Raw genomic sequence first — 24,689 nt, 5'->3', positions numbered from 1 at the left:
CACCGCCAAAGCTATCTCTACCACCTCTTGAGATATTTACTACCAGATTTTTAAGAAATGAATTTCATTTGAAAACACATGAATCTGAATAATTTCCGGATTAACTATCCTCTATTACGGTGGTTGTAGAGTCTTCGTTTTTCGAAGGCTTTATGTTTAGTTTTAGTGCCGTTGCCATGCCACACACTTCTAGGTCTGACACAATACTGGGTCAAAAACGTTATCGGTAGAATTATTGCGGAAACAGGGACCGACGATCACGCCGAGAGCAGGGCGATTTTCCAACGCCACATTTCCGCCGATAGCTGTACCTCTGCGCCACATCTCTGTGTCATCGCTCCGCCAAGCTTCACTTTCAGCGTTCCAGCAACTACTAGCGATGCCGGAAACATTATTGATCATGTGACACTCGTATTGGTGTGAAGCTTTGGATTTGTGAAGGCAACCGATCACATGATTAATAATGTTTCCGGCACCGCTAGTAAAGACACGCAAAGGTCTTTAGTTGCTGAGGAACGCTTTGCTTCCGGTCACACTACCTCCGCCTCTGGCTTCGGTGTGGCGTTCGTTCCACTCACTCAAGGCTACGCCCCTCTTTCGCTACACTCAAGGGGTCCCCCAAATTCATAGTGTAATACATCAATAATAAATTACATAACCAGCCCACCGAAACACCAAAGGAAAAAAAACTTCGTCTAATTCGTAACCTCATCTTTGATACAGTTTAGAAACGACCAGTACGCGCGAGTCACATCCGTCGCATCCCCGTTCAAATAACTATCATCATAACCCTCACCCGACTCCCTGAAGAGGTTGACAAACTCTGCGAACAGCGTGTAAAACCTGGCAATGCCGATTTGTCCTGCGAGGCAATTACTGCGGCATGAACGTTCAAAATGTCAATGGTTGGCTGATGACCTGAACGTGTTAGCCCCAACACTTTTTCAGAATAGTAAAGAACCCACTGATCATCCGTACATCCCCAGGGGACATCCCGTAAAGCTTCTTGAAAGCTATAGGGTCTCTTCTTCCGCCCATGCCTTGATACAACTCGGCATCAACAATAGCATCGCCTCCGTGAGCCCACCCGTTGCCCTCTGCGATGATCCTCCTGTCTACCTCGGTTGCGTTGGCCAGCTTATCTCTTTTGAACGTGCTGATGAAACGATTTCGTAAGAGCTTGTAAGCATCGAGCGAAGACGTCAGACTGCTCACACGGTCTTCGAGCGAGGCATTCTTGACTTCAAGTGAGGCGATCTTCTTGTCCTGTGCATCAACGCGAGCCCGAAGATCTGCTTGATCCACCTTGTAATTGGCGAAGCTAAGACCGCGTAGATTGCCGACGAAAAGTTCTCCCCTCACGTCCTCAACGTGAAGTTCCTGTTCGAGCGCATCTTTGGCATCCTTCTTCATTTCTTCGCCGACTCCGAGTTCCGATCGGGTAACCAGTATGGCATCAAATGTCGTATCATCATCATCTTGACTCAGGCTTTCCGCTGGTGAAAGCAACTTCCGGTTCCTCTTGTTGACCTTTTTCATGGTTGTTGACTTGGGAGGCATGATTGTCGTGCTATCTCAGGCTCCATCTATCGAATGGTGGGTTGAAGCGACTTCGTAGCTTCTCAACCAAGTGCGGGGATCCTCCCCTACTTATAGACTAGGGGCCCGTGACGAACTCGGGAGTTTCAAACTGAGCTACTAACAGACAGCTTTAAACTAGTTAAAAACTAGCTTGAGGAAAGCTGGGTGTTATGGTTATGAACTAATCACTGGTGTAAACCGAATTTTTGTATGGGTTAGGGTAACAAAGAAAACAACCCATTGTCGAAAAAAAAGTAGAATCAGCTGCTTTACTTCTCTTTCCCTCCATCCTTAATCCTCATTTCATTCTGAACCTCTTCTTTTACCACCCGGCGAATTTCCTTGATACCATTTTGTATTTGTCGCTCCGTAAAGAGTTCCATCTCAAGCTTCGTTTTTTCTCCCGCTGCGTTGACGACTTTCTCAATGTACAGACGCATTTCCTTGTTCGCTTCGACGTCGTAGTACATAACTTTAAGAACTAGCTGTAGATATATTAGCTGAATAGCTCGGAAAACCAGGCAAAATCCCCATGAGAATGTACCGTTCCCAGCCCAAGGGTAACCGTTCCCACACCAAAGGTTATGATGAGCTTTATCCATTCTTCAATTCTTTTGAAGCTGCCGCCGATTTGCTGAAGGCCCTTTTGCTACAAGTTAGCACTTGCCGAACTGATTGTGGTCGAATCCTTACAGTCCCCACAACACTGAGCCTTTCTAGCTCGGTGAGGACTTTAATTCCTTGCCGCTTTTCACTAGCTGCTCCGAGCTCGTCGATAGCTTTCCGCTACACATCCACCAAGTTAGTATAGCCAACGGAACTTCCGACGGGGCTTCCAGGATTAAAGACTTGCCTGTGCTGTATTGCCAAACCAGCGAGAAGGACGGTGAATGCTATGATGGACGCCGTAACGATGGACGCCGTACCGAGTGCCGCTACGGAAAAGCAGCTGACGAGCAATGTTGAGAGACATCTCAAGTCGAAATAAATAGTCTGAACGAAATAAACGCCTGTCTTCAGACTCACCTTGTGCAATCTTTGTTCTTCGTACTCTCGTCTTTGTCGTGTGCTGTCGCTGCTTCTCGAATGGTGGGGTTGAAGAAGCTTTGCTACTTAGACAAAACGCGACCGTGGCCAAGCCTCACGCTACCCATTGTTCCGGCCAAGCGTTCTGCTCGGCACTTACCGACGGAATGTTCTCTCAGCGTTCCGCGTAGTTGCTGGGAACGCTTGTCGTTCACCCTACGCCTCTGGCTCCTTAAGGCTACGCCCCCACCTTCGCTCCGCTCAGGGGTCCCCCGTTGAAATTTGGAAGGCGTTTAGGTGAATCTACTCGCGTCTAGGATAAAGAACCAGAACATGCAAGCCTAGTTTGTATGGCAGCTCAGCGCCACTCCATACAAATAATCCCTGCTTTCTCACTTGCATGTTCTGGTTCTTTTTCCCTGACGCGAGTAGATGCGAATGCCTTCCCATGGCGAACAATATTACAGCCTTTGCGCTACGAGGGTTGGAGCCTGTTAGCCACACACTTGTAGAGTTGACGTAGGTCCAGCCCATAACAACCAAATTTGACCTCTGAACTTTGTAGAGCAACGCCATACCCATTTTTTATCCAAATCACAAAATTTTTGATGATTTAGAAAGCTGGTATACAGGAGATTCTTCCCTAAGTAGGGCGCTCTTATTTCTTAAGTTTTACCTCCTGCGTTGCTACCTGTACCACTGAGTGCTAAAACCTGAAGTGTCTTTAGGTACCGTATTTTCGAAAGGCTGTAGAACCACGAGTTCTCACCCGTTCCTAGCGACTGTTGACTTTCTGGAAAGCCCGTCTTCGAGAGTATATCTCATGCGGACGCCATGCGTCAGATCTACACCGTTGCCTCTACGCTTTTAATTCAGTACAGAACAGCTAACTCAACCCCCAACAGAAGGTTCCCTAAGTCTGGGCAGTTGTAGAACAGGCAGTTCTTACCCGTTAGTAGCAATTGTTGAAGATTTGGAAAGCAAATCTTTCAAAGTAGGTCTCGCACGTACGCCGTATTCCTACGGTGTACTGTACCCTCTACGTGAACTGATTTCTGACACGTTAGGAAAACTCTCGCTACAACCACAGAACGGTGATCATTAGATATGGCCGATATATGAGTTGTATCAGGAGTTTTTGGAGGGCATTCAAGAGCTAGAGACATTGGCGGATCTTTTGAGAACCAATAATACACGGTGGAGGGGGCAGGAAAGGGAGGGCGGTGCAATTGATTTGGACACTTTGGCAGCCGATGCATGGCTCACATACTTCAGGTATTTCTTCCGGAAGAATTTATTTATAGTGGTTAAACTTTTTTAGAGTTACTCGCGAAGAAGTGCATCGATTGGCTTGCTGTATGCGCTTACCTGAAATTATCAAATGTGATAACAGGATAGTTCAAGACAAGATTACAGCCCTATGCATGCTATTGGCTCGGCTGTCCTGGCCCAACCGTTTAACAGATTTTCACCTCAAATTCGGTTGGAAGCCTGAGCGGGTCTCCAGAGTGGTGAATACGTTATTACATTTTATTCATGAACAATGGAAGCACCTTCTTGTTTTTGATATCCAACGATTGACACCACAAAAGTTAGCAGCGTATACGGTAGCAATACGTTCTCGGGATGCTCCTCTTGAAACTTGCTTCGGTTTTATAGATGGAACGTTGAGACAGATTGCAAGACCAACCTGGGGCCAAGAAGCGGTATACAATGGATGGAAACGATTACACTGTCTGAAATATCAATCAGTCGTATGTCCCGATGGTATAATTCCGCACCTATATGGGCCAGTGGAAGGAAAATTACATGATCTTACAGTGTACCGGGAGAGCCATCTCTCGGATTTGTTAGCAATGCACGCTTTTGCTCCCGATGGAACACCTCTACAAATATATGGTAATCCAGCATACATCGGGGCATTGGATGATCATTTGATAACACCATTCCGAAGCGTTGCTTTGGCACCAGATGAACGTGAATGGAATAAAGCAATGTCAAAAGCCTGAATTGTCGTTGAATGGGCTTTCAAGGAAATCCTGCAACGGTTTACGTTCCTGGGTTTCCCTAGGAGCCAGCAAGTTCTTTTATCTCCCGTTGGCCTCTAATACCCAGTTGCTGTCATTTTACACAACGCACATGTTTGTCTTCATAGCCCTCAAATATCACAATATTTTGCAAACGATATTCAATTGCCAGCACCACTCGATGCAGATGAAATACCAGTATTGGCGGTACCTCCTACTCTTGAGGAGTACTTTCATGTACATAATCCGGAGTAGGGTTAGATTGCTTAACAAAGTTCTGAAGTAGCATATTGGTTGTCCGTTGAGACTCAATCAACATGCGAACATCATCCCGCAATTCCTCATCCCTATTTCTTTTCCCGAGAATTTCTTTTTCTAGATTCACCGCCTTCTCCTTCATTAATTTCACCGCCTCATCAACCTGTTGTGCTAATTGATTTTTTGGAGCCTTAACTGCACTAGATGTACGAGAAGATCCATTCTCTACACCCCCATCCGCTTCCATTAAGCTCTTTTTGAGAACTCTGTTCCCCTTGGACGCTTGTCTGATTATAGTACCTACTTTTATTAACGTCTTTAACCCACGTACAAAAACATATATACCAAGCCGTACCTTTTTCCTTTACCGCCGCTGTTCTATCCCTTGCTTCTTTCCTAATACTGGCGTTCAACGAAATAGAATCAAACAAATTCACTATCTCCGACATATTTTCCAAAAACTCAGTTGGGTCCTCGTCAACCCTTGTTTTTTGTTTGGAGTTGCTCTCGTTACTCTGCACTTCCTATTAGGATAAACCGGGAAGAAATAAAAAGAATTGAATACCTTGTGAATTAGAACGAGCCTGTCTGTTCTGTCCTTGCACGATGACCAAGAACGATTCCAATCAGATTTCTTAAGTCCTCAGAAACCAATCCCCAACGGTCTTCTTTTCTTCCCACCCTATTAACGATAGGATTGTCTGCAAGCACTTGCTTTGCAAGCGCGCGATCCTCCCACTCCATCCAAGCCACCCCTCGCAATTTCTTCAATAGCCTCGATGGTTTAGCACCCTCTTCAAACTCACTTTCGAAGTCTGAGTCTGCATCGGGTTCTTCCCCTACCCGCTCCCTCTCCAACAACTCCTCCAGCCTTAAACTGATCTGCGACCTCGCATCTGAATGTCTCGGCATCGTCTCGGCGTCCTCGGCGCATGCAAGCGAAAAATGCGGAAGCCCGATCTGGTTGTGAAAAACCTGCCCGATAGGTTGTGAAGAAGCTGTCCGATGAAAGTTCTTTGTCTGATGTTTAGCGGAGGAAGAATCCAACAGCAAGGTCTAAGAACCTCTTTCTCATCTATAAATCCATTAGAAAATGTTACTCTAAACCTTTGGAACTCACCATGATGTCATGGGTGTAGCAGCTCGATGTCACAAGTAGTGTCGTATTAGTATTAGGATGAGAGCGCAAAGGATCACAGGTAACCGGCCCGCACTAGTGCGCCACTCGACTTTGGTAGAGTGGATCGATCTAGCGCAAAGGCTGTATTTCTAGATTTTTAAGTACTGCTTTGGTTTAGTGCGTAACATCAGGACCCACCCGGAACCTTTCTTAACCAATCGTATTTCGCCCTTTCAAATCTTAAAGATTTACTTCTGCCCCCATTCAGATTCTGAATCTGGAGCGTTGCCATCCAAATTTTATTACTCTAAATTTCATCCAAACCGCTTCTAAACGTTGTTGGGCACATTTGCCGTAAAGCGATTTGTCACGTATTAGTCAGTACAGCATGTGGAAATGTGGACAATCCCTTTGTAAAGGTGTCCGCAGCGGAACGACCTAATAACTAGCTTGCTATTTTTTTTTTTAAATCATATAAATTGATTCTAGGTACAATTACTGCATGCAGGCATAGCCTATGGCATAAAGACCATCCCCCAGTTATAGTAGCTATGGTACGCTACCAACCACACTCCTCTTACAATGTTGATGACTAAGGAAACCCCCACCTAAGAAAAAGTGAAAAAAAAAAATTTCCGGATAACACAAAAGAAATACAAAATAAAGAAAAACTAATGATGGCATGATGCTGGTTGCCCACATAGGGAACTTTGGGTGAGTGGTGGTCATCCTTCAAGTTATTGAAAGGAGGGCTTTGGGAGCAGTGAGGTGCTGGTGGTCTTTGAGAGGTGACCTTCGAGCTCGATATCCAAAAGGAGGAGATTTTGACTTGCCTTGGCAAATGAAGCAAAGCAAAGTCTGTAGTGAGGAGTGACCCCGCACTTCACGAACTCTTGGCGGAGTTGAGAAGGGAGTTGACAAGGACAAGAGGGATGATAACTAGCTTGCTATCTCCCTGTCTATCATATACACATCTTGTTACTCTCGTTTTGTCTTAATCGAAGTTTATTCATTCTATGTATTTTCGTCTCGAATCGTCGTTGAAACAGAGAGTGAACACAACAGCGGCCAACAACGCCCACGGGAAGTCGCCCAATAAAATACAACAGGGGAAAAAATAAATAAAAATAAAAATAAATTCAATTCAATGCATTACAAAGAAATTAGTAATGCTAGCTTCGTCAAGAACCCTAGTATACAAGTAAAAAAGTCATTTATCGTTCGATGTGCCTACCATCCTAAAGGCGGCACACCCTGATGCCAACCCCGGGAAAATGCAAAGTAAAGAAACACCAGTCGTTCTGGTTTCGAACCAGAGCCGAACGAGAAAACGAAAACCTCTAGTCAAACACGAACGTCCTTAACCTCCACCGAACAATTGACCACAGCGTATCAATTTTCAAACCAAACTACGCAAGCCGATGTACTTGATGAATCGTCGTTTACAATCGGGGACGTTACCATCAACAGGCAAACCCAGCTGGCCGAGGAGGGTGCTGAGCCCGGCACCTATCATCGTGTTCAGATTAAATGATTTTTCAGCGACATAGGGTACTTACCAGTAAGTGCTCCGATATCAGCAATTGTTTCAGGGAAATCTTGAAGGGGTTCATTGTCCAAGCCATATAAAGCTTCAAGACGGGTATCGGAATGATTGACGAAAGAATTGAGCAGCCTTGCAAAATTGTTGCGTTCCCTGGATCCCTTCAATATCGGTCACTGGATCCTCAAAAATCAAGAAGTAGACTTACGAGCGGGAGATCTCTTGACGGATTTGCTGCATCTCTTGTTGTATTTGCACCAGTTGCTGGGCTTGCTGCTGGGCTTGCTGGGCTTGCTGCTGGGCTTGCTGGGCTTGCTGCTGCATTTGCTCATCCATTCGGCGAGACAAAGCCGCGATTGCTTGAAGAATCTGCGCTCCTGCGTCGAAGGCTGGGAGGTTTTGCATCCTCTCGAGGTGAACGGCTAGGGAGGCCTGCTCATGCGAAATATTGTTCATATTTGCTGCCATCACATTGAAATCGGGAAGCTCTTGATCAACCATTTGATCTGAAAGTATAGACTCTCTGGTAAAGTCGGGGTGTTGTTTGCTGGATGCTCTGCTCGCTGCTTCTCGAATGGTGGGGTTGAATGAGTTTACTCCCCCTCAATCAAGTGCGGGGGATAATGCAAAAAAAAAGAAGTGCGGGAGATACTCCCCTACTTATAGACAAAACGCGACCGTGGCTAAGCCTCACGCTACCTGTTGTTTTACCTCTGCGCTACATCTCTGTATGGTTGGGGACACCTTGAGCTGGAGTGTCAAAGTTGCTGAACTTCGAGGCTTAATGGCCAACCACCACAACACATTAAAATTAAAATAGCTCTGTAAGGTGATAGAGAAAGAGATAAATAACACTGTAACAGAGCCCAATTAATTTTATCTGTTGTGGTTGTTGAGCTATTGAATTTCTAAAACTTGGGTTTTTGGTGAGAGGCTGACCAAATGTCGCACTTCCACACCAATAATTACCCGATTAGGAAGTACTTTAGTACATAATTACCCAATTCGGAATAGACCACTGGTGGCTAGCCAATATCTTGGCATAAATATGCTGTCTTGGCATTTTCGAAGCGATTTCCTGCCAAGTAATTACTAGATTAGGAAGGTGATCTTCACTGGGGGACCAATGTCGCACCCTTCTGTCTCTGTGTGTGTGTGTGAATCTAGTTTCTAGGTACAGAATGGTCGCATGCAGTATAAACTATGGCGTAAACCTAGCACCCTTCTGTCTCTAGGTGTCCCCAACCATATCAACGTTCCGCCAAGCCTACACTGCAGCGTTCCGCTCGGCACTTACCGACCGGAACGTTCTCAAGAATACTGCGTATTTTCCCAGATTTACTTCCAGCGTTCCGCGTTCCAGCAACTAAAGACAGAATCTTACCTTTTGCTTCGCTGCTTCGCTCTAAGTACTCCGTACCGCCTCTGGCACTCCTCCGGAGTCTATCGCCTCGCTCCGCTCGTTGAGGCTACGCCCCCTCCCTCACTCCGTTCGGGGGTCCCCCGTATTAAATAGTATAAAGGGGACGTAAATCAATTAATTACAAAAGAAATTCCCCTTCGATTCACGCTGCTCATAGAACTACAACTTCGACTTTCTCACCATCTCCCACTCTCCGCCGATGTACAATTTGGCTCTGAGTTTGTCGAAGTCATTCCACTGTGTAACATTGTAATGTTTAAAAAAGTCCATACCGAGAAGATTAAGTTCGGTAAAATGTGAGCGATTCGGGGACCTATAAACAGGGGCGGCGCGTCCAGCGATAGTGACAAGAGTCTCTCCCATGTCTTCCGAAATACCAAGGAGGTTGCTCGTCTAGACTACTTAGCAGGCCTCCTTTCGCACAGACAGGAGGATATAATTATCACTTACCTGAGCAGAAAGGTATGTCAGTGGAGCACCACTGTCCACGATGAAAAAAACCCAATGGGCTCGAGTACCTTTACCAACAACTGTAGGGAATATCGTCCGCAATTTCCGCCCGAATATATAGCAGTCACCAATTTCGACCACTTTGTTAGCATCTTCCTTAGTGGCCTCTACATGGTACGGTATCCCCACCGTTTCCGCAATTTCCGTTCGCAATTTTTCATCATCAACGTCCGAAATTAAAACATCAAAATCATCTGGATCTATGCCACCGATATCATGGATGTCGATAAACTCGCCGCGCTCTTTAGCCTCTTGGTCACGCTTGCGGGTGAAATAGGCCACTGGATCGGCCTGCGAAGAAGAGAGCCGTCGAGTGATCGTATCGTAACTCGGAGACCCAGCGTAAGGGAGTGGCCAAGTGTCAGGGAGTGGCATGCTATGGATCCGGCGTGCGGTGCCAGTAGAGAGACGAAGACAGGGTCTAGGAACAGCCTTGACTGCTTGCCGGCTGAGGAGCCTGAACATGTTTGTCGCCACGATTGTTGCTTCGTCTTATCGCCTTGTCCTGCTAGGAATATGCTGTTCTATCTCCGCGATGCTGCATAAAAGGTTGAATGGACTTCGTCCCTTCTAACTAGAGCAAGGGGTGGGAATCCCTCTCCTTATATACCTTACATTCCCTGTCACACGTGCCAATCATTTCACTATGTGCGACGAGGTGCGGCTTGCCCCACTGCCTCCTTGCCCCACTGCCTCCTTGGCACTTCGTTCCACTCGGTCTCGCACGTGCCGTTCTGAATGTTGCGCGTTCCCCAAAGGTCTTTAGTTGCTGTGAACGCTTTGCGTTCGGTGGCTTTCGCTCCGCTCCGCCACAAGTCATTCACTCCGCTCACTTAATAATCTCACTACGCTCGATGGCTTCGCCCCCCTTAGTAAGTACAGCGGTGGGTAATAAGTGATGGAACACAGCGATACCTGTTTTGGTAAAACGCCACCAACATTTGGTGTTTGTACTCTCAGGGCGTTCCATTACTTATTACCTGTCGCTGTACATGTAGTAAAATACATCAATGAATAATAAATTATATAATCCGCCCAGCCGAAAAATTAAGAAAATGCCTGCAATCGTTATTTTTTATTCTGAGAAGTAAAATCAAAGCCAATTCGGAAATACAGACGCCGTATGCAACCAACCATCTATGTAAAAGCAAAACGCCTCTCGATGCGTGACCTCCGTATACGCCGTCCAGCCAGCCCAAACTAGAGAGAACTTTCGCGAATTAGTTACATGCTCTCTATTAGAGCGGTGGAGGGTCGGGCGAGACAGAGGGGGTGGCGAGGCTTGGTATGTTAGTAATAGTGGTCCAGCACGTGTAGCTAATGATATTAATGAATTTTGCAATATATAGTAACGGGTGTTCGAGGTATGTACAATAATAGCGCGCACTACCCTTCCTCCCCATATTCTTCAGTTGGAGGTACAATGATAGCGGGTGCAGGTGAGCCCCCTCCCTCCTCCTCGTCCTCCTCAAGAGTGCCAGGTACGGCGTATCCTCCATAGGTTCATCGACTGCAACTTGACTCCTGAGTTCTAACTTTGTCTTCGTACTCTCCTCCTGCTCAAGCCTTTCTAGAGAATGCCCCTTTAATGGAATGGCCCGATTGTTTCTTTCCATCTCTTGACGTCTTAATCTCTTTCTGGTAAGGATTTCTATATCCTTTTCCAGTTTGATTACCTGTTTTCTTAAGCGTTCTAATCTTTTATTTTTTTTTTTTTCTTCTTGTGCCTCCCACCTCTCTCTATCAAATTCATTCAAGACCCCTCTATCCAAAAAACCAATATCATGGTTCGGGATTCTTGTTTTCCGGGCCTTTTTTCTATGTCTACATTCATCCAACTGTTTTTTTTAATTTCTTTACTTCATCCTTTAGATATTCATTCTCAATAAATACCTTTTCTGCAGCGTTGAAACCTTTAACTAAGTAGTGCCGTATGCGCCATGAGTAAGGTGAGTTGCTTGCAACGACATTTTCTATTGTTCTTCGCATATGAACAATAGATGTTCGATCTGTAGGTGTTCTGGTTACGGCAATACTTTCAGGATTGATTGCTAGAAATTCAGCCCGGTTCTGTGTCGGTGGAGTACTTGGTATAGATGGTGATGTTCGACCAGTTGTGTCATCTGTCTGCCATTCTAGTTGCCGTAAAATGATTGAAGAATCTAGAGGACAAAGCCCGGTCCACCAAAAGCTACTACGGATATTTTCAGGTGTAAACGCCTCCTGCCGAGCAATTGAAAGAATTTGGTAAAAATTGTTTACCAACACCGTACTCTCTGTTGGCAAATCGGAGACATAATTCCCTCCTATAGTAATTCCTGTAGGGTGAAAAAATACAAACGTCAAGCGGCTGTAACTTGTGTGTTGTATGTGGTGGAAGACAAAAAGGAATTATACGGTGATTGAGACAATAAGAAAAGATGTATTGACGTGAGAAGTATGTCCGTCAAAGAGCAGTAACCAAAAATCATTCCCTGCTTTTTCTGCCGTTTTGCTGTCTGGGCCGTAATTTCTTTCTAGCCATTTCAAACTCATTGTCTCATCTGTCCAACCATTTGAGGACCGTCCGAAGAGTATATTCTCAGGTGTATCGTACCGGAAATTGTCAAACCATTCCGATATAAACTCTTCACATTTGTATATAATCATTAGATCTAAATCAGATCCGTCCGCACATATTCCCTCATTACAGTTGACAGTTCTCGGGTTCCTTCTACTAGAATATTAACAGCCGTATCCATTCTATCGGAGCCTATCAATTATCTTACCTTCATTCTTGAACAATCTACCTCCTGTACGTGGATGTCTCACAACATTAACAACCTTTTCAGAAGCGGAACAGCCCATCAAAAAATCCAATCTCATCAAAATTATAGGTATTTTTAGGCTTGATCTCCTTCGAATAAACACATTCTGCAAGCTATTCACCAATCAGATAAGTAGTTTAATGATTCGAAGCTAGTCAGGAGCTAACCTCGTCAAAGAATTTAGTCATTATCTCACTGTCATTACCACGTACTGTTCTCAACCACTCAATGTGCCGGCTATAGACAGACCTCATTTCTGGATGTCGGTGATACAGTCCTTCAGAAACCCATTTCTTTCCTAAGGTTGCGCGAGGGTCCCTTCTCTGCAATATCTCAAGCGCCAACTCTCGCACTCTCCAAACAGCTGGAGGGAACCCTATCTTGTCAAGGAAATAGCATCGATCAACAAGCATATTCTCCTCCTCAATTTTCATGGTCTGCTGCCGATGCGCAGCCTTAACCGCTGATGGCCTTCCTCTAATACGGTGCATAAAGGTTGTAGGAGCGATCTCAACCATCTCGGTAGCTTCCCTTTTTGTCCCACCGCGCTCCACCATTTGTAGACCCATCTGCACCCTAATATTCAGGTATATCTCGGGTCACCATAGTAGGCAAGATTCTAACAGGCGCAACGTTAGCAGAGTCTTTCACGTATTTGACAGGTATTCCGTAAACCTCTAAAAGCTCAATCCGCTGTCTCAAGCACTTCGCGCAATGTTCAGATCTCAATCCGCAAACTCAAAACACTTCGCGTAGCGTTGAAAGCTCGATCCGCAAGTCTCAGGAACGTGGGAGCTCAAGCCGCAAGTCTCAATCTTGAATTTGGGTACCGGTCCAGTATTACTAACAGGCCAAGCCTCGCCACCCCCTCCGTCTCGCCCGACCCTCCATCGCTCTAAGGATAGGAATATGTCGCTTACTCTTTAGACCTTACTGAAACCCCTCAAGCCTTCGGAATGGAACCGCAATCCTCACCACCAGACTGCTTGCAACGCTCAAGCTTGTGGAGCCACTCCCTCATCGGCTTTTTATTTCCGTCAAGTGCATTCATAATGTGATGTCCGTTTTCCAGGATCATTGACTGGCAGTCTTGGACTTCCGCTCCAAGGTCCTATACGTCTTCGTGAACTTTCTCGAGATTCTTTTCCACACGGCTGACATCTACCTTGACTCCATCGATCTTGGTATCGAGTTTGTCCACAGCGTCTCTACGTCCTTTGTGGTTGTCCCAAATGAGGCCACCGGTCGCAACGAGGGTAAAGGCCCCAGTGATGAAGTGGCCGGCGTAGCTACGCACAAATGCTCCAACTGCCAGTGATGACATTCCATGAGCAGTGATCACCGAAGGGACAGAGAACAAGTACAGGTGTTCATATTGATCGTGACTGCTCCCGTGAGGTCAGATCGAGGAGTTGCCCGTGTGTAGCTGAGTCCCTAAAGCAGCCCGTGAATTCAGCAAGTCAGTCTTCAATACTCTAGCCAGTAAGAGAGGTAATGTGACATTAAACAGACTCACCTTGTCGTTGTGCAATCTTTGTTCTTCGTGTACTCTCGTCTTTGTCGCTGCTTCTCGGGTGGTGGGGTTGAACGGACTTCCTCACTTCTCAACCAAGTGCGGGGATACTCCCCTTCTTATAGACAAAACGCGACCGTGGCCAAGCCTCACGCTACCCGTTGTTTTACTCTGCGCCACGTCTCCGTGTCATCGTTCCGCCACGCTTCACTTGCATAAAAAATAAAAACTACCGTACAAACGCCCAGCCTAAGAAAATTTAATTACAAAACAATCCCTTCACTTCACTCGTGATGGCTACGCCCCCGTGGAAAATAGTAATATTCCCTGCATAATAAATCAGTTGCCACAGGCAAATCCCCCTAGAAAAAACTCTACGAGGTACTCACCCTCAATCATTTCTCCACGATGCCTCCATTGCCCAACGCTGCGTACATGCAGTCCACCAGAACCGCATAGCCCTTCATCCATTTCTCTTTTTCTTCGCCCATCGTATGAAATAGTACATCCAGCTTGTTTGTCACCTGAAACGCCCCATCGTAGCTGAGCATTTGCCAAAACTCTGCAGTTGTAACGAAACCGTACACCTCGCCAACACCACCATTGTTATCTCTCATATCCTTCATAGCCAGCAAACACTGTTTCATCGCTTGTCCCAGAGAAGATCTCTTTGCCTCTACTATGAAGATAAACTTCTCCTCTGTTACCGAAACCAGGTCCACCATAACAAATTCCTCCGTGCCTCCTGTCTCGCCGTCTGTAGAGACAATCTCTTTCTCCCTCAATAAGCGTACGGTGCGTCCCGTCTTGCGTTTGAAATCGAAGAGTATAGGATGAAGGGTGATGTAGACCAAGTCGCTGATATTGGCTTCTTTAAAATCTGGATTTGCTTCCGTAGGATAGCCTTCAATCTCAAGATGTTCGACTATGCCGTCATAAACCTTCTCCTTGGTTTTCAATATGGCATCCAGGCACCCTCCTCCAAGGCTATACTTTGCGTTTGCCAACATTCTGTCAACCGATATCGCTTTGATTGATGCAAGTCTGAAGCAGAGTCTTTTCTCTGCTGCTCGGTGTTGTTATCACCCATTGTGATTACCCGTCGGAGTAAAAGGATGTGATGGCTTGTCTATCGACTGTCGTTGTACCGTATAACTATCGCAATTGTTGCTGAATCGAAAGGCTGAAGAGATCTCGTCACTTCTCCCAGAGTAAGGTGGGAACACCCTCCTCTTATACACATTTCGGGTCTCGCTACGCTAAACCCTTTTTTATTGCTGCGCCACATCTCCGTGTCTACTGTACTACGGGTGCCAGGGTAAGTCTCCAGAACTTTGGCCTGTTACAACCATGGCCTCAGTTCTGGAGATTTACCCCTACCCCCGTATTACCCCTACCCCCGTATTACCCCTACCCCCGTATTACCCCTACCCCCGTAGTACATACGTTCCGCCAAGGCAGACCTGCAGCGTTCCGGACACAGACCTGCATCCGGAACGTTCTCACTTCTACGCTGTAGAATCTAACAATTTACGCTGGGCGTTCCGCGTTCCAGCCATTAAAGACAGAATCTTACCTTTTGCTTCGCAAAGGTCTTTAATGGCTGAGGACGCTTTGCGTTCGGTCGCTCGTGTGGCGCTCGCTCCGCTTCGCTCTGGATAAGGCAAGCCCCCACCCTCATTCCGTTCGGGGGGTCCCCCAAATTCATAGTATAATACATCAATGATAAATTACATAATTCGCCCAGCCGAATCGCCGTCCAGTCAACCCATGTGACATCTAAGTAAACCCCGAAAAATTTAAAAAAAAAAAAAAAAAAAAAAAGTACCCGTACAAAAACAATCCATACCTGTTCGTCGCTGAACAAATCAAACCTCAACCATCGCCGTCTAGCAAATGCAAAAACACCCCCTCGGCGGAATAAACGTCCTTTCCGATTCGCCCTGCGTGACTAAACTGCATATGAGTGTACATCCCGTGGCCAGTAAACATCCAAGTACTCACAAGCTCTCAAACCAAGTACTCTGCGATCTGTCTACGCCTATCGCCGACTAAAGTATTTTGCGGGAGTGGTTGCAGTCCCAAATGGGCGGCAGCGGCCTGGCACTCGACAACTTCCCATCTGTAAGCATTGGATATCAGTACTTTGACCCGTGAACCTACTTGTCATATGTGCGAGTTCGTCCCTCGAACGCGGCAACGGAGGATAGGCAATTGCTACTCCCTGTGGATATCTGAAGTGCTCGCGCTCACGGGCTCCGCTGTTATACAGCTTAATTGGCAGCAAGTCTTGCCTGGAATTATTTAGGAGTTAGACAGAACGTTACCCAAAACAAAAACCAAAAGGTTTACTTACTCCGCACGGATATGCCGGACATCTCGTTGCACTTGCTGGATATCTCGTTGCACTTGCTGGATATCTCGTTGCACTTGCTGGATATCTCGTTGAATGCCCTGGAGCAGCTGAACAATCACGTCGCCTTGCCCAGCCAGTGGCAGATTGGGAATCCTGAAAACCTCATCCATAGCCGCATTCACATGCTGAACCAAGTTGTTGAAGTTGGGCTGTGGCCCGAGATTAAGCTGTTGTCCAATAGCTTGTGCCATTCTGTCGTGTGTTGTGTAAACTATCGCTGTGCTGTGCCGTCCCCGTGAATTTAATCAGACTTTGATTCTCTAGCCAGTTAGCGGTCCCCGTGTATTTGTCGCTTCGCTATCGTACTCTCGTGGATGCTTGTAGATGCTCGCTCGTCGTGTCGCTCGTAGGTATTCTTGTTCGATCGCTGGTTGCTGAATCGAAAGGTTGAAGAAGCTTTGCTACTTCTCAACCAAGTGTGGGGATACTCCCCTACTTATATGTAGACAAAACGCGACCGTGGCCAAGCCTCACGCTACCCGTTGTTTTACCTCTGCGCCACATCTCTGTCTATATATACAGGGTATTCACGGTATGTGTGAAGAACCCTCTTTTAGAAAATTTTATTATTGACCAGTCTGCGAGGGCCTGCCATTGGTCGAATTTTAAGAAAGGGGCAACTTGGCGGCCAAGCAAGTATTTGAGGGGTGTGTGCCCCACAATTTGACTCTTTTTCACTCCCGATCTTTTGGAACTCACCCAAAAACCCCTTTGAAAAATTCACAGTACTACTCACATCAAGCAGAGAGCCAGCTCTATCCTATGGTTATTTTTTTGTGTTTTTAATTAAATACTTAAACCTTTTAAATAAAGATGTGTGAAAGTTCTTCAGACTTCTTTCCAACATACAAATTGTGTGGCTAAGCCTGTTGTAATGCGTTGTAACTCTGAAAATTATTGGTCAATTTTGGCTGCCACACATGGCACCCATAGAATTTCAAACCAATTAATCGATGTTCTCGGTATATAACGTGCACACCCTGTACTACGGTGCCGGGGTAAGTCTGTAGACAGGTGGCGGTGCATTGGGAGGAGATTTCTGAATATTTGTTTGTGTGTCACCGCCACCTGTCTACAGACTTACCCCGTAGTACGTTCCGCCAAGGTAGACCTGCAGCGTTCCGGACTAATCCTTGCATCCGGAAAGTTCTCACTTCTACGCTGTAGAATCTAACAATTTACGCTGGGCGTTCCGCGTTCCAGCCATTAAAGACAGAATATTAGCAAAGGTCTTTAATCCCTTCGTTCGTTTTCAAGATAGTAGAAATTAACCTGTTCGGGCAACTCCCGTTGTAATTCACCTAACCCTCACTCCACGAACCTCTTTAGGCTTCAAGTCACAGAGCTTTCTTCTCTAGGAAGGTATCCACTCCCTATTACAGCTACGTTTTTGAGTATCACCACGCCGTCTCTCGGTTAACTAATGTGAAAACCTGGCACGAACGAAGGGATGGCTGAGGAACGCTTGCGTTCCGTCTACTAGCCACTCAACCACTCCGGCTACGCCCCCTCCCTCGCTTCGCTTCGGGGGTCCCCAACCTAGTCATGGAATATCACTCGTGTTAACCGGGTCACAGTATGTCACTCGCATTCGCGCTGCAATTTGGTGCAACACAACAACCAGAATGAATACCATGAATAATCAATTACATAACCACCGCAAGAAACCCTCTGCATACTAAAAAAACAAAAACAAACTCCGGACTGCCAAATAAAATACCATTCCTCCACTCGTTTCCTCCACTCCTTGCTTGCTCTACAACTTGGACTTTCTCACCATCTCCCACTCTCCACCGAAATACAATTTCATCCGTCTCCTCTGAAAGTCGAACCACAAGTTGGTGTTGTATGCGCTACAAAAGTCGGTACCCAGAAGATTAATATCGGGAAAGTGAGACGTATCCGGCGACATTTGAACTAGATGATGATATCCACCGATCTTGACAGGAGTTGCTCGGTCTTCCATAACACCGAGAAGTTTACTCGCCTGAACATGTTAACAGTCGAGCGTTTGTTCTACAGGTCGGAACACTCACCTGAGCTGAAAGATAGGTCAACGGGGCACCACTGTCCATTATGAAGAATACCCAACGACACTCATCTCGATGGGAGACAACAAGTGGAATAATCGCTCTAAACTTCGAACCATAGATGTAACCATGACCCACTTGAACCGCCTTTTTGGCATCAGCGTCCGTAGCCTTCGAGAGGTATGGTATACCCAGTTCCTCCGCAATTGTGGTTTCCAGTGTTTCATGCTTCACATCTGTGATCAACACATCATAATCACTTGGATCTCTGCCGATGTCGTGGATGTCGACAAATTCACCACGATCCTTAGCCTCTTGCTGGCGCTTGCGGGTGAAATAGGCCTGTGGGTCGACGTTCGAAGAGAAGCGTCGAGCGATCGTATCGTAATTCGGGGGACCGCTGTACGGGAGCTGCATGCTATGGATCTGGCGTGAGGTACTGGTAGGGAGACGGAGACCGGGTCTGGGAACAGCCTTGAACGCTTGCCGGCTGAGGAGCTTGAACATGTTTGTCCCCGTTACTCTGGTCTCGTGAATTTAGCAAGTCAGTCTTCAATACTCTAGCCAGTTAGAGAGATAGTGTGACAATAAACAGACTCACCTTGTCGTTGTCCGTTATTTGGTCTTCGTGTACTCGTCTTTGTCGCTAATCCGTGCTGTCTCCGTCTATCGAATGGTGGGGTTGAAGGACTTCGTCCCTTGAAGAGGTGCGAGCCTCTCCTCTTTAGTCTGTGAACCAACGCCACACCTACTTAATCCCTGCGTTCCTCTCTTCCGCCAAGCCTACCTTGCAGCGTTCTAGACTGATTCTTGCATCTGGAACGTTTTCAAGAATACTAGATGTACTGCTAGCGTTCCGCGTTCCAGCTACAGTCGGATCTCCCTATAAGGTTACCTACTATAAGAATAATCGCTCTATAAGGGTAAGTGTTTTAGGTCCTTACTGGGCTTTGTAGGTACAAATTTGCTCTTACTATAAGGGTAACATCTCTATAAGGGTACCAAATTTCGGTCCCGACGTACCCTTATAGGGAGACTCGGCTGTATTACCTTTTGCTCCGAAAGGTCTTTAATGGCTGAGGAACGCTAGTGTATTGGTGGTGATGATCTATGAGGTACAGGAAGACTAATCTAGTGTATGCGACCAGAAAGCATGATTTTTTTTTTATTAAAAAAAGTTACTAAAAAGAGTACTAAACCGTACTAAATGGTTTCCCCAACACGGTGACCTCAAAGTTCCAACTTAGCACCACAGTTTCATTGGTCGCAATAATCATACTAAATTTTCCAACCGCGCCGTGTCGTTGAACCTTGAGGACCCGATATGTAGGTATGTACTTACCTCGCTGCCTTGAAACCAACCTTTGGCTCCGTTTGGAAGCCATGATGGTTGCAACGCCCCAAATCATGAAACCTCAATCTAGAGCCTGGGAATCATAATCCCCATATTCAACATCTTCATTACAGTAGACATGCCCCACAAATATATGGCCTCAATACAAGCTTTGATGTGGTGGGCCGTTGAAACAATAATAAGGAATTTAGATGACCAAAATACAATTCCCATCCTCCAAATCACAATTAGCGTTGCAACGAGAGCGTGCTTCCAAACGGAGCCTTAACCCTGATTAGGTATGCTGCCTCGCACTCTCCCGCTATCTCTCCCTCTTTAGTTGCTACTTCGACTTCGTCGCCCCAACTTCCCCCGCCGACCCTCCCAGGTTACTCGAAATACTTTCTCCCGACTCAAACATATGGCTAAGTTCAGGATCACCCTTCATATCCCTCAACCCCATCGCAATCATCAGATCCATCTCCGGATCACCAGTTGGCGTGAAGTCATATTCCTCCGCCAACTACTGAGCAACAGCCTCTTTCAACTCACTACGCCCTCCAGCTTCATACCTTTCGCTATTCTTCTTGACCCAGGCACTTTCAGCCTCTATGAACAAAACTCAATTAACGAACTCTCTCAATTTAAGTGAACAGTCGTACACCCGTGTCTAGAGACAGTGTGTGGATTAAGGATATACCAAAATTATTTGTGAAGAAGCACTACTTTGGCCCCGTTGCTATGGAGGGATCCGGGAATTTTCTAGACACGGGTGTACCCGCCGCTATGCCTTACTTACCTTTCTCAGCGTCATTCTCCTCCAAGATTTCATCTCCTTCCGCAAGATCCTCACGCGTCATACCTAATCCATGAGAAACCTGGAAATTGGTACGACCCCAGCCGTCTTTCACAATTTAGTATCGACTGTCGGCCATGGAAAGCGATAACAAAATTCGAACTTCTATCCTCACTGTTAAAATCTAAAAACAAGTGGGTATCACTTTTAAAATAAAAACGTACTCGCGCGTTAATAAAATGGTCGGATATCGCTGCAACCAAATGCTTACTAAATTTTCCGACCTTTTAATTAACGACTGAGTACATACCTCAATAAATAAAATTAAAGTTTCAAATCACCTCAATCTCCGAGTCCTCAATCTTCGTAATCTCCAAATCAATTTGCTGTCGTTCGTCACCTCCTTATCGTCTAAAGAAGTTTGATTCTTTTTTTAAAAAAGTCTCACCAGAGCGAGGGCGAAACCCCCTCCTCTTATCCCTTCGTCGATTGCTGCCCCCCTATAATAGAGAAATTAAATTTGTATGGGGGATCTGTTATTTGATAGGAGATAATAAGATCTGTTAGTAAAGCCACCCTTTCTTGGGGGGCGCAGCATTTTGTCGACAGAGGAAGGGATACAATCCACTCTAGTAGCTACGCTCCAATCATTTCTCCACAATCTGCATGAGGGCCGTTTGCGCCACTCCTCCGTGTCACTCCGTTGTCCCACCAGTCGGTTACATCACCGGCTTAGTCATAGCTCACCCCTTGCTCCCAGACACACCAGCGTCATGCAGCTTACAACTTTATTCGTACTGCACCGAAACATCTCCAGAACTTCCACGTCGAGCTTCAATTTCCCTAGGGCTTTTAGCGTCCACAGTGACAAAAATAACAACTTGCACAGTTATGCCTTCAGATAGTGATGGCACTGCCATCCCTACTATGGACTCTGACGATATTTCGGAAGTCACTATGTCTAGGGGGAGACCTCTGCTTTTACCCACGGTAGGTGTGGAGACTTCCACTCTTTGATGAAGCTTTTGAGAACTAATGTAGAGGAGGGCCGTAAATTACGGCATCTGAACGGGATCGTGGTGAGGAATTTGACGACTTCGACGACACCTTCACGGCCAAGAGGCACTTCCACGGACGACGACTTTCTGGCAGGTGCCTGGAGAACAGCGAGCAAAACACTCACCGCTACTCAACAGGATGAGAGCGAATCAAGCCTGCATCATTCGAAATCGTCAAGTGACCTAGCTTCAGGGAGACCACATTCGAGACGACGTAGCACGCGTGGGTTGGACGGCATAGTGCAGAAGCAGAAACGACTTGAGGATGTGAGAATGTCCGATGTGTTCTTCTCGCTGCATATTGCAGAGCTTGGAGGTGGGTTCTACTCTGATTTATCCTATACTATTGATGGTGAACGAGCGTACTGAGTTGAGAGTCCTCACTTTTTGGCGCGTGCGACACCTAGATGATCCAATCTACATTAGCGAAGTTATTCATAAGTCAATGGTACGTGAGTGTTTTAGATTAAAGTAACAAGTAGAATAAGCTAACAACTTGATAGAATCCGAACTTCCAGTCCTTCGACCTAAAAAATGCCGGACCACACATCTCGAGACGGAATGCAGTAATTGTCAAATTATGGGCGGGCGTCAGCGGAGATCTTCAGCTTCTTGTCGAGTTGGACATTACACTACCGTCATTAAGGTTTATTGGGAAAAGTGTTGGTAGCTCCTTGCCTCACTATGCGACGGGTATAAATAACTGATGTAACAGCTTGAAAACTTTCCGTACCCGTTTTCTACAAACTGCATTATTTTTACTTTGACGGACGGAATCTATACTGTAGTTAACGATCTCCCAATGCCGCTACCAAAAGAGCTTCGGACTGGCGGCCACAATGTTTCAACCTCAATCTCGTCATTGTCGTTCTCCAACGAGAATACAATTGTGCACTCACACCTGCCCTCGTTTCAAAAATCCGATTTACTAATATTAATATTCATATAGCCATCCACCTCTTACGACACCGTGATGAAGCTCAATAACCTCGAAGAGTGCGTCAACGATGCTCAAATGACTACCTCAAAAGTCTCCTCGCAAATAAGCTCTCTTCTCTCCCGTGAAGCGACCCCTCTCTCTCTGCTCAGATTGACCGCTGCCGCAACCTCTCGCCGTGATGCGGTGAAAAAAGCTCTTGCAACCGAGAAAAAACGCCTAGAGAATGTCACTGCTCGCCGTGATAATCTTTTGAAGAGCATCAGCTCACGCAGAAGCGCTATGGCACTCGGTAAAGAAAGTCAATCAACTAGCGAAAAGTTCCTCGAAGAAGCCACCACACAACTCGAGAGATCTCGCCTTGACCTTGCAGAGACCAAGGGTGGGATTGAAGCTCAGAGACGCCGCATCGTAAACGACCTACAGCAGATCTATCCTATCGAGCCGACCCCTGAGCATTCGTTGGGATTCACGATTCGGGGCTTGTACCTACCCAATTCGGGCCATGATGATCATGATGATGAGGTTATCTCGGCGGCTCTGGGCTACACTGCTCGCATGGTGTATCAGCTGGGTTATTACCTGGGCACATATCTACGGTACCCGGTGCAGCCAGTGGAAAGTAGCTCGTTCATCATGGATCCGATTAGTGTTATCAGTGGCGCGAGAACGTTTCCCTTATGGATGAAAGGAAGCTTACATTTCCGGTTCGAGTACGGAATTTTCTTGTTGAATAAGGATATTGAGCAGGTAGTTTCCCCTAAATCAATTACAATAGTGGTAACTAATACAATCATGATGTGGCATAGTTGATGAGCCGCCAAGGTCTCTCCGTAATGGACCTTCGCAACACACTCCCCAACCTCAAGTATCTGCTTCTATACATGACTTCTGGAAATGCGCCCATGTAACCTTTCCCCTCCACCATCTGTTCTCCTCATTTACTGAGACCTTTAGCTCTAGTCTCGAGAGAGAACGCCCCTCGTCGCCATTCATCCAGAGCCTGCGCCGCAGACCGTCGGAGCGCTCTCCAAACGGAAGATCCGTAAGCCCGGCAGGCAGCACGCACGCAAGAAGAACCATGTCGCTGGACATTCCCAAAAGAGACTTTGTGGATTTGACAGACTTGGTTGATAAAGGAGAAGAGACCTATACTAGCACCACCAAAGCAGCCTCTGTTGTCGGAAGCTAGGCACAACTGCTTTCATATATATATATTTTTGTTCTTTTGCTTTGGGGATTGGGGGCATTAAAGGAGAACAGGTTGTGGAAAAAATTACGGGTAATCGGTAATGACCAAAAGTTTGACTTTTTAGTTGGGGGAGGAAGGGCGTTTTAGAGTTTTCTTTTTCTTTTTCTTCTCTTTTGTTTGCTTCCTTCACATATACCTTTTTCTTTTCTTTTCGGCAATATTCCCTTTTAAATACTTGATGGGCATGATGGGTTCTAGTCATGATAATGAGGAAATGATGCGATGCATGAAAGCACTAGGAGATGCTTTGTAATTACATATACGCATGGAGGGCAGGAATTACTGCATCTAACTTGCACTGTATGTACAGTCTATCAGCTACATATATACGAGATTTTTACTCTTGCTTTTGAGTACTTTTATTTTTAGATATAAGTATTGTGGGTTGTCAAAAATAATGGGACGCAACAGGCTTCATTGCAACGTAATAATCTCTCAACCATGACCGACCACAAAGAGACCACAAACAGGATAAGTGATAATAAGAACTACTGGAGACCCAAAATGTATTTTCGTTAGTATTGTCATTCGTTGGTGGCGGGGTTGGGTTGTCGTTGCTGTATTCGTTGCCCTGTTGCATCCCATTATTTTTGACAACCCGCAATACATGTATTAATGATCTGGAATATATGAGAAGGCGGAAAACAGCCAAGACCTTCGAGTGATCACATGTGATTGCACACTATCAAACCTAGGCTATCAAACCCCACTTTACTCTAGTCATACATGTGACTAGAAACTCTCACCGCGCGTAGATCGCTCATGCACATTAGCAGCAGAGGCAAGAAAAGCTACGTCTAGATGGATTGTGTGTGTGTGGGAGCGAATAAGTAACCTTGTAACTAATCGTAGTCAACTGAGCTTTCAGAATTCAATAATACAAGATATAAAACTCAGAAAATCATAAAATTGATTTTAAGTATGAGGGAGAACAAAAAGCCATAACTATAAGAACATAATTTCCCTACCCAAGGAGCAAAAAAACAAAAAACAAAAAAAACAGTATTGATATGAATTAATAACAACAGATACATGAAAATAGCTGCTGTATCAAATTCT

At 45.9% G+C, this 24,689-nt stretch overlaps 9 protein-coding genes across 9 annotated transcripts; 1 reads left to right on the top strand and 8 right to left on the bottom strand.

Moving 5' to 3' along the window:
* Nucleotides 1–769: 769 nt before the first annotated feature.
* On the bottom strand, nucleotides 770–1,560 carry LAJ45_07568 (uncharacterized protein; the record flags this gene model as incomplete). Its single annotated transcript, XM_046117124.1, has 2 exons — nucleotides 900–910; nucleotides 966–1,560. 2 exons carry the CDS (start codon nucleotides 1,558–1,560, stop codon nucleotides 900–902), a joined length of 606 nt encoding a protein of 201 aa, XP_045969769.1.
* Nucleotides 1,561–1,850: 290 nt separating this feature from the next.
* On the bottom strand, nucleotides 1,851–3,189 carry LAJ45_07567 (uncharacterized protein; the record flags this gene model as incomplete). The annotated part of the gene is made up of 7 exons (XM_046117123.1): nucleotides 1,851–2,066; nucleotides 2,126–2,224; nucleotides 2,275–2,367; nucleotides 2,435–2,554; nucleotides 2,608–2,690; nucleotides 2,768–2,845; nucleotides 3,114–3,189. 7 exons carry the CDS (start codon nucleotides 3,187–3,189, stop codon nucleotides 1,851–1,853), a joined length of 765 nt encoding a protein of 254 aa, XP_045969768.1.
* Nucleotides 3,190–4,848: 1,659 nt separating this feature from the next.
* Nucleotides 4,849–5,804, bottom strand: LAJ45_07566 (uncharacterized protein; the record flags this gene model as incomplete). Its single annotated transcript, XM_046117122.1, has 4 exons — nucleotides 4,849–5,192; nucleotides 5,248–5,407; nucleotides 5,458–5,490; nucleotides 5,574–5,804. The coding sequence occupies 4 exons, from the start codon at nucleotides 5,802–5,804 to the stop codon at nucleotides 4,849–4,851; spliced, it is 768 nt and encodes a 255-aa protein (XP_045969767.1).
* A 1,607-nt stretch (nucleotides 5,805–7,411) lies between these two features.
* Nucleotides 7,412–8,056, bottom strand: LAJ45_07565 (uncharacterized protein; the record flags this gene model as incomplete). Its single annotated transcript, XM_046117121.1, has 3 exons — nucleotides 7,412–7,521; nucleotides 7,572–7,708; nucleotides 7,764–8,056. The coding sequence occupies 3 exons, from the start codon at nucleotides 8,054–8,056 to the stop codon at nucleotides 7,412–7,414; spliced, it is 540 nt and encodes a 179-aa protein (XP_045969766.1).
* A 3,823-nt stretch (nucleotides 8,057–11,879) lies between these two features.
* LAJ45_07564 (uncharacterized protein) lies at nucleotides 11,880–12,262 on the bottom strand (the record flags this gene model as incomplete). Its single annotated transcript, XM_046117120.1, has 4 exons — nucleotides 11,880–12,031; nucleotides 12,085–12,113; nucleotides 12,179–12,201; nucleotides 12,257–12,262. 4 exons carry the CDS (start codon nucleotides 12,260–12,262, stop codon nucleotides 11,880–11,882), a joined length of 210 nt encoding a protein of 69 aa, XP_045969765.1.
* Nucleotides 12,263–12,315: 53 nt separating this feature from the next.
* On the bottom strand, nucleotides 12,316–12,852 carry LAJ45_07563 (uncharacterized protein; the record flags this gene model as incomplete). The annotated part of the gene is made up of 2 exons (XM_046117119.1): nucleotides 12,316–12,408; nucleotides 12,463–12,852. The coding sequence occupies 2 exons, from the start codon at nucleotides 12,850–12,852 to the stop codon at nucleotides 12,316–12,318; spliced, it is 483 nt and encodes a 160-aa protein (XP_045969764.1).
* A 26-nt stretch (nucleotides 12,853–12,878) lies between these two features.
* LAJ45_07562 (uncharacterized protein) lies at nucleotides 12,879–14,818 on the bottom strand (the record flags this gene model as incomplete). Its single annotated transcript, XM_046117118.1, has 10 exons — nucleotides 12,879–12,914; nucleotides 12,971–13,000; nucleotides 13,144–13,190; nucleotides 13,259–13,406; nucleotides 13,461–13,603; nucleotides 13,660–13,729; nucleotides 13,812–13,858; nucleotides 14,076–14,135; nucleotides 14,198–14,332; nucleotides 14,389–14,818. The coding sequence occupies 10 exons, from the start codon at nucleotides 14,816–14,818 to the stop codon at nucleotides 12,879–12,881; spliced, it is 1,146 nt and encodes a 381-aa protein (XP_045969763.1).
* Nucleotides 14,819–15,683: 865 nt separating this feature from the next.
* On the bottom strand, nucleotides 15,684–16,415 carry LAJ45_07561 (uncharacterized protein; the record flags this gene model as incomplete). The annotated part of the gene is made up of 5 exons (XM_046117117.1): nucleotides 15,684–15,759; nucleotides 15,813–15,859; nucleotides 15,921–15,922; nucleotides 15,972–16,102; nucleotides 16,165–16,415. The coding sequence occupies 5 exons, from the start codon at nucleotides 16,413–16,415 to the stop codon at nucleotides 15,684–15,686; spliced, it is 507 nt and encodes a 168-aa protein (XP_045969762.1).
* A 4,859-nt stretch (nucleotides 16,416–21,274) lies between these two features.
* Nucleotides 21,275–23,570, top strand: LAJ45_07559 (uncharacterized protein; the record flags this gene model as incomplete). Its single annotated transcript, XM_046117116.1, has 8 exons — nucleotides 21,275–21,373; nucleotides 21,430–21,757; nucleotides 21,849–21,889; nucleotides 21,945–22,103; nucleotides 22,157–22,330; nucleotides 22,391–23,128; nucleotides 23,188–23,285; nucleotides 23,342–23,570. 8 exons carry the CDS (start codon nucleotides 21,275–21,277, stop codon nucleotides 23,568–23,570), a joined length of 1,866 nt encoding a protein of 621 aa, XP_045969761.1.
* Between the last annotated feature and the right edge of the window lie 1,119 nt (nucleotides 23,571–24,689).

The sequence above is a fragment of the Morchella importuna genome (assembly GCF_003444635.1).
Source record: "Morchella importuna strain M04M26 chromosome Unknown Morimp01GS024, whole genome shotgun sequence".
NCBI lineage: Eukaryota > Fungi > Ascomycota > Pezizomycetes > Pezizales > Morchellaceae > Morchella > Morchella importuna.
The sequence above is the reverse complement of the archived record's forward strand: the minus strand, read 5'-3'. Positions and strand labels throughout refer to the sequence as shown.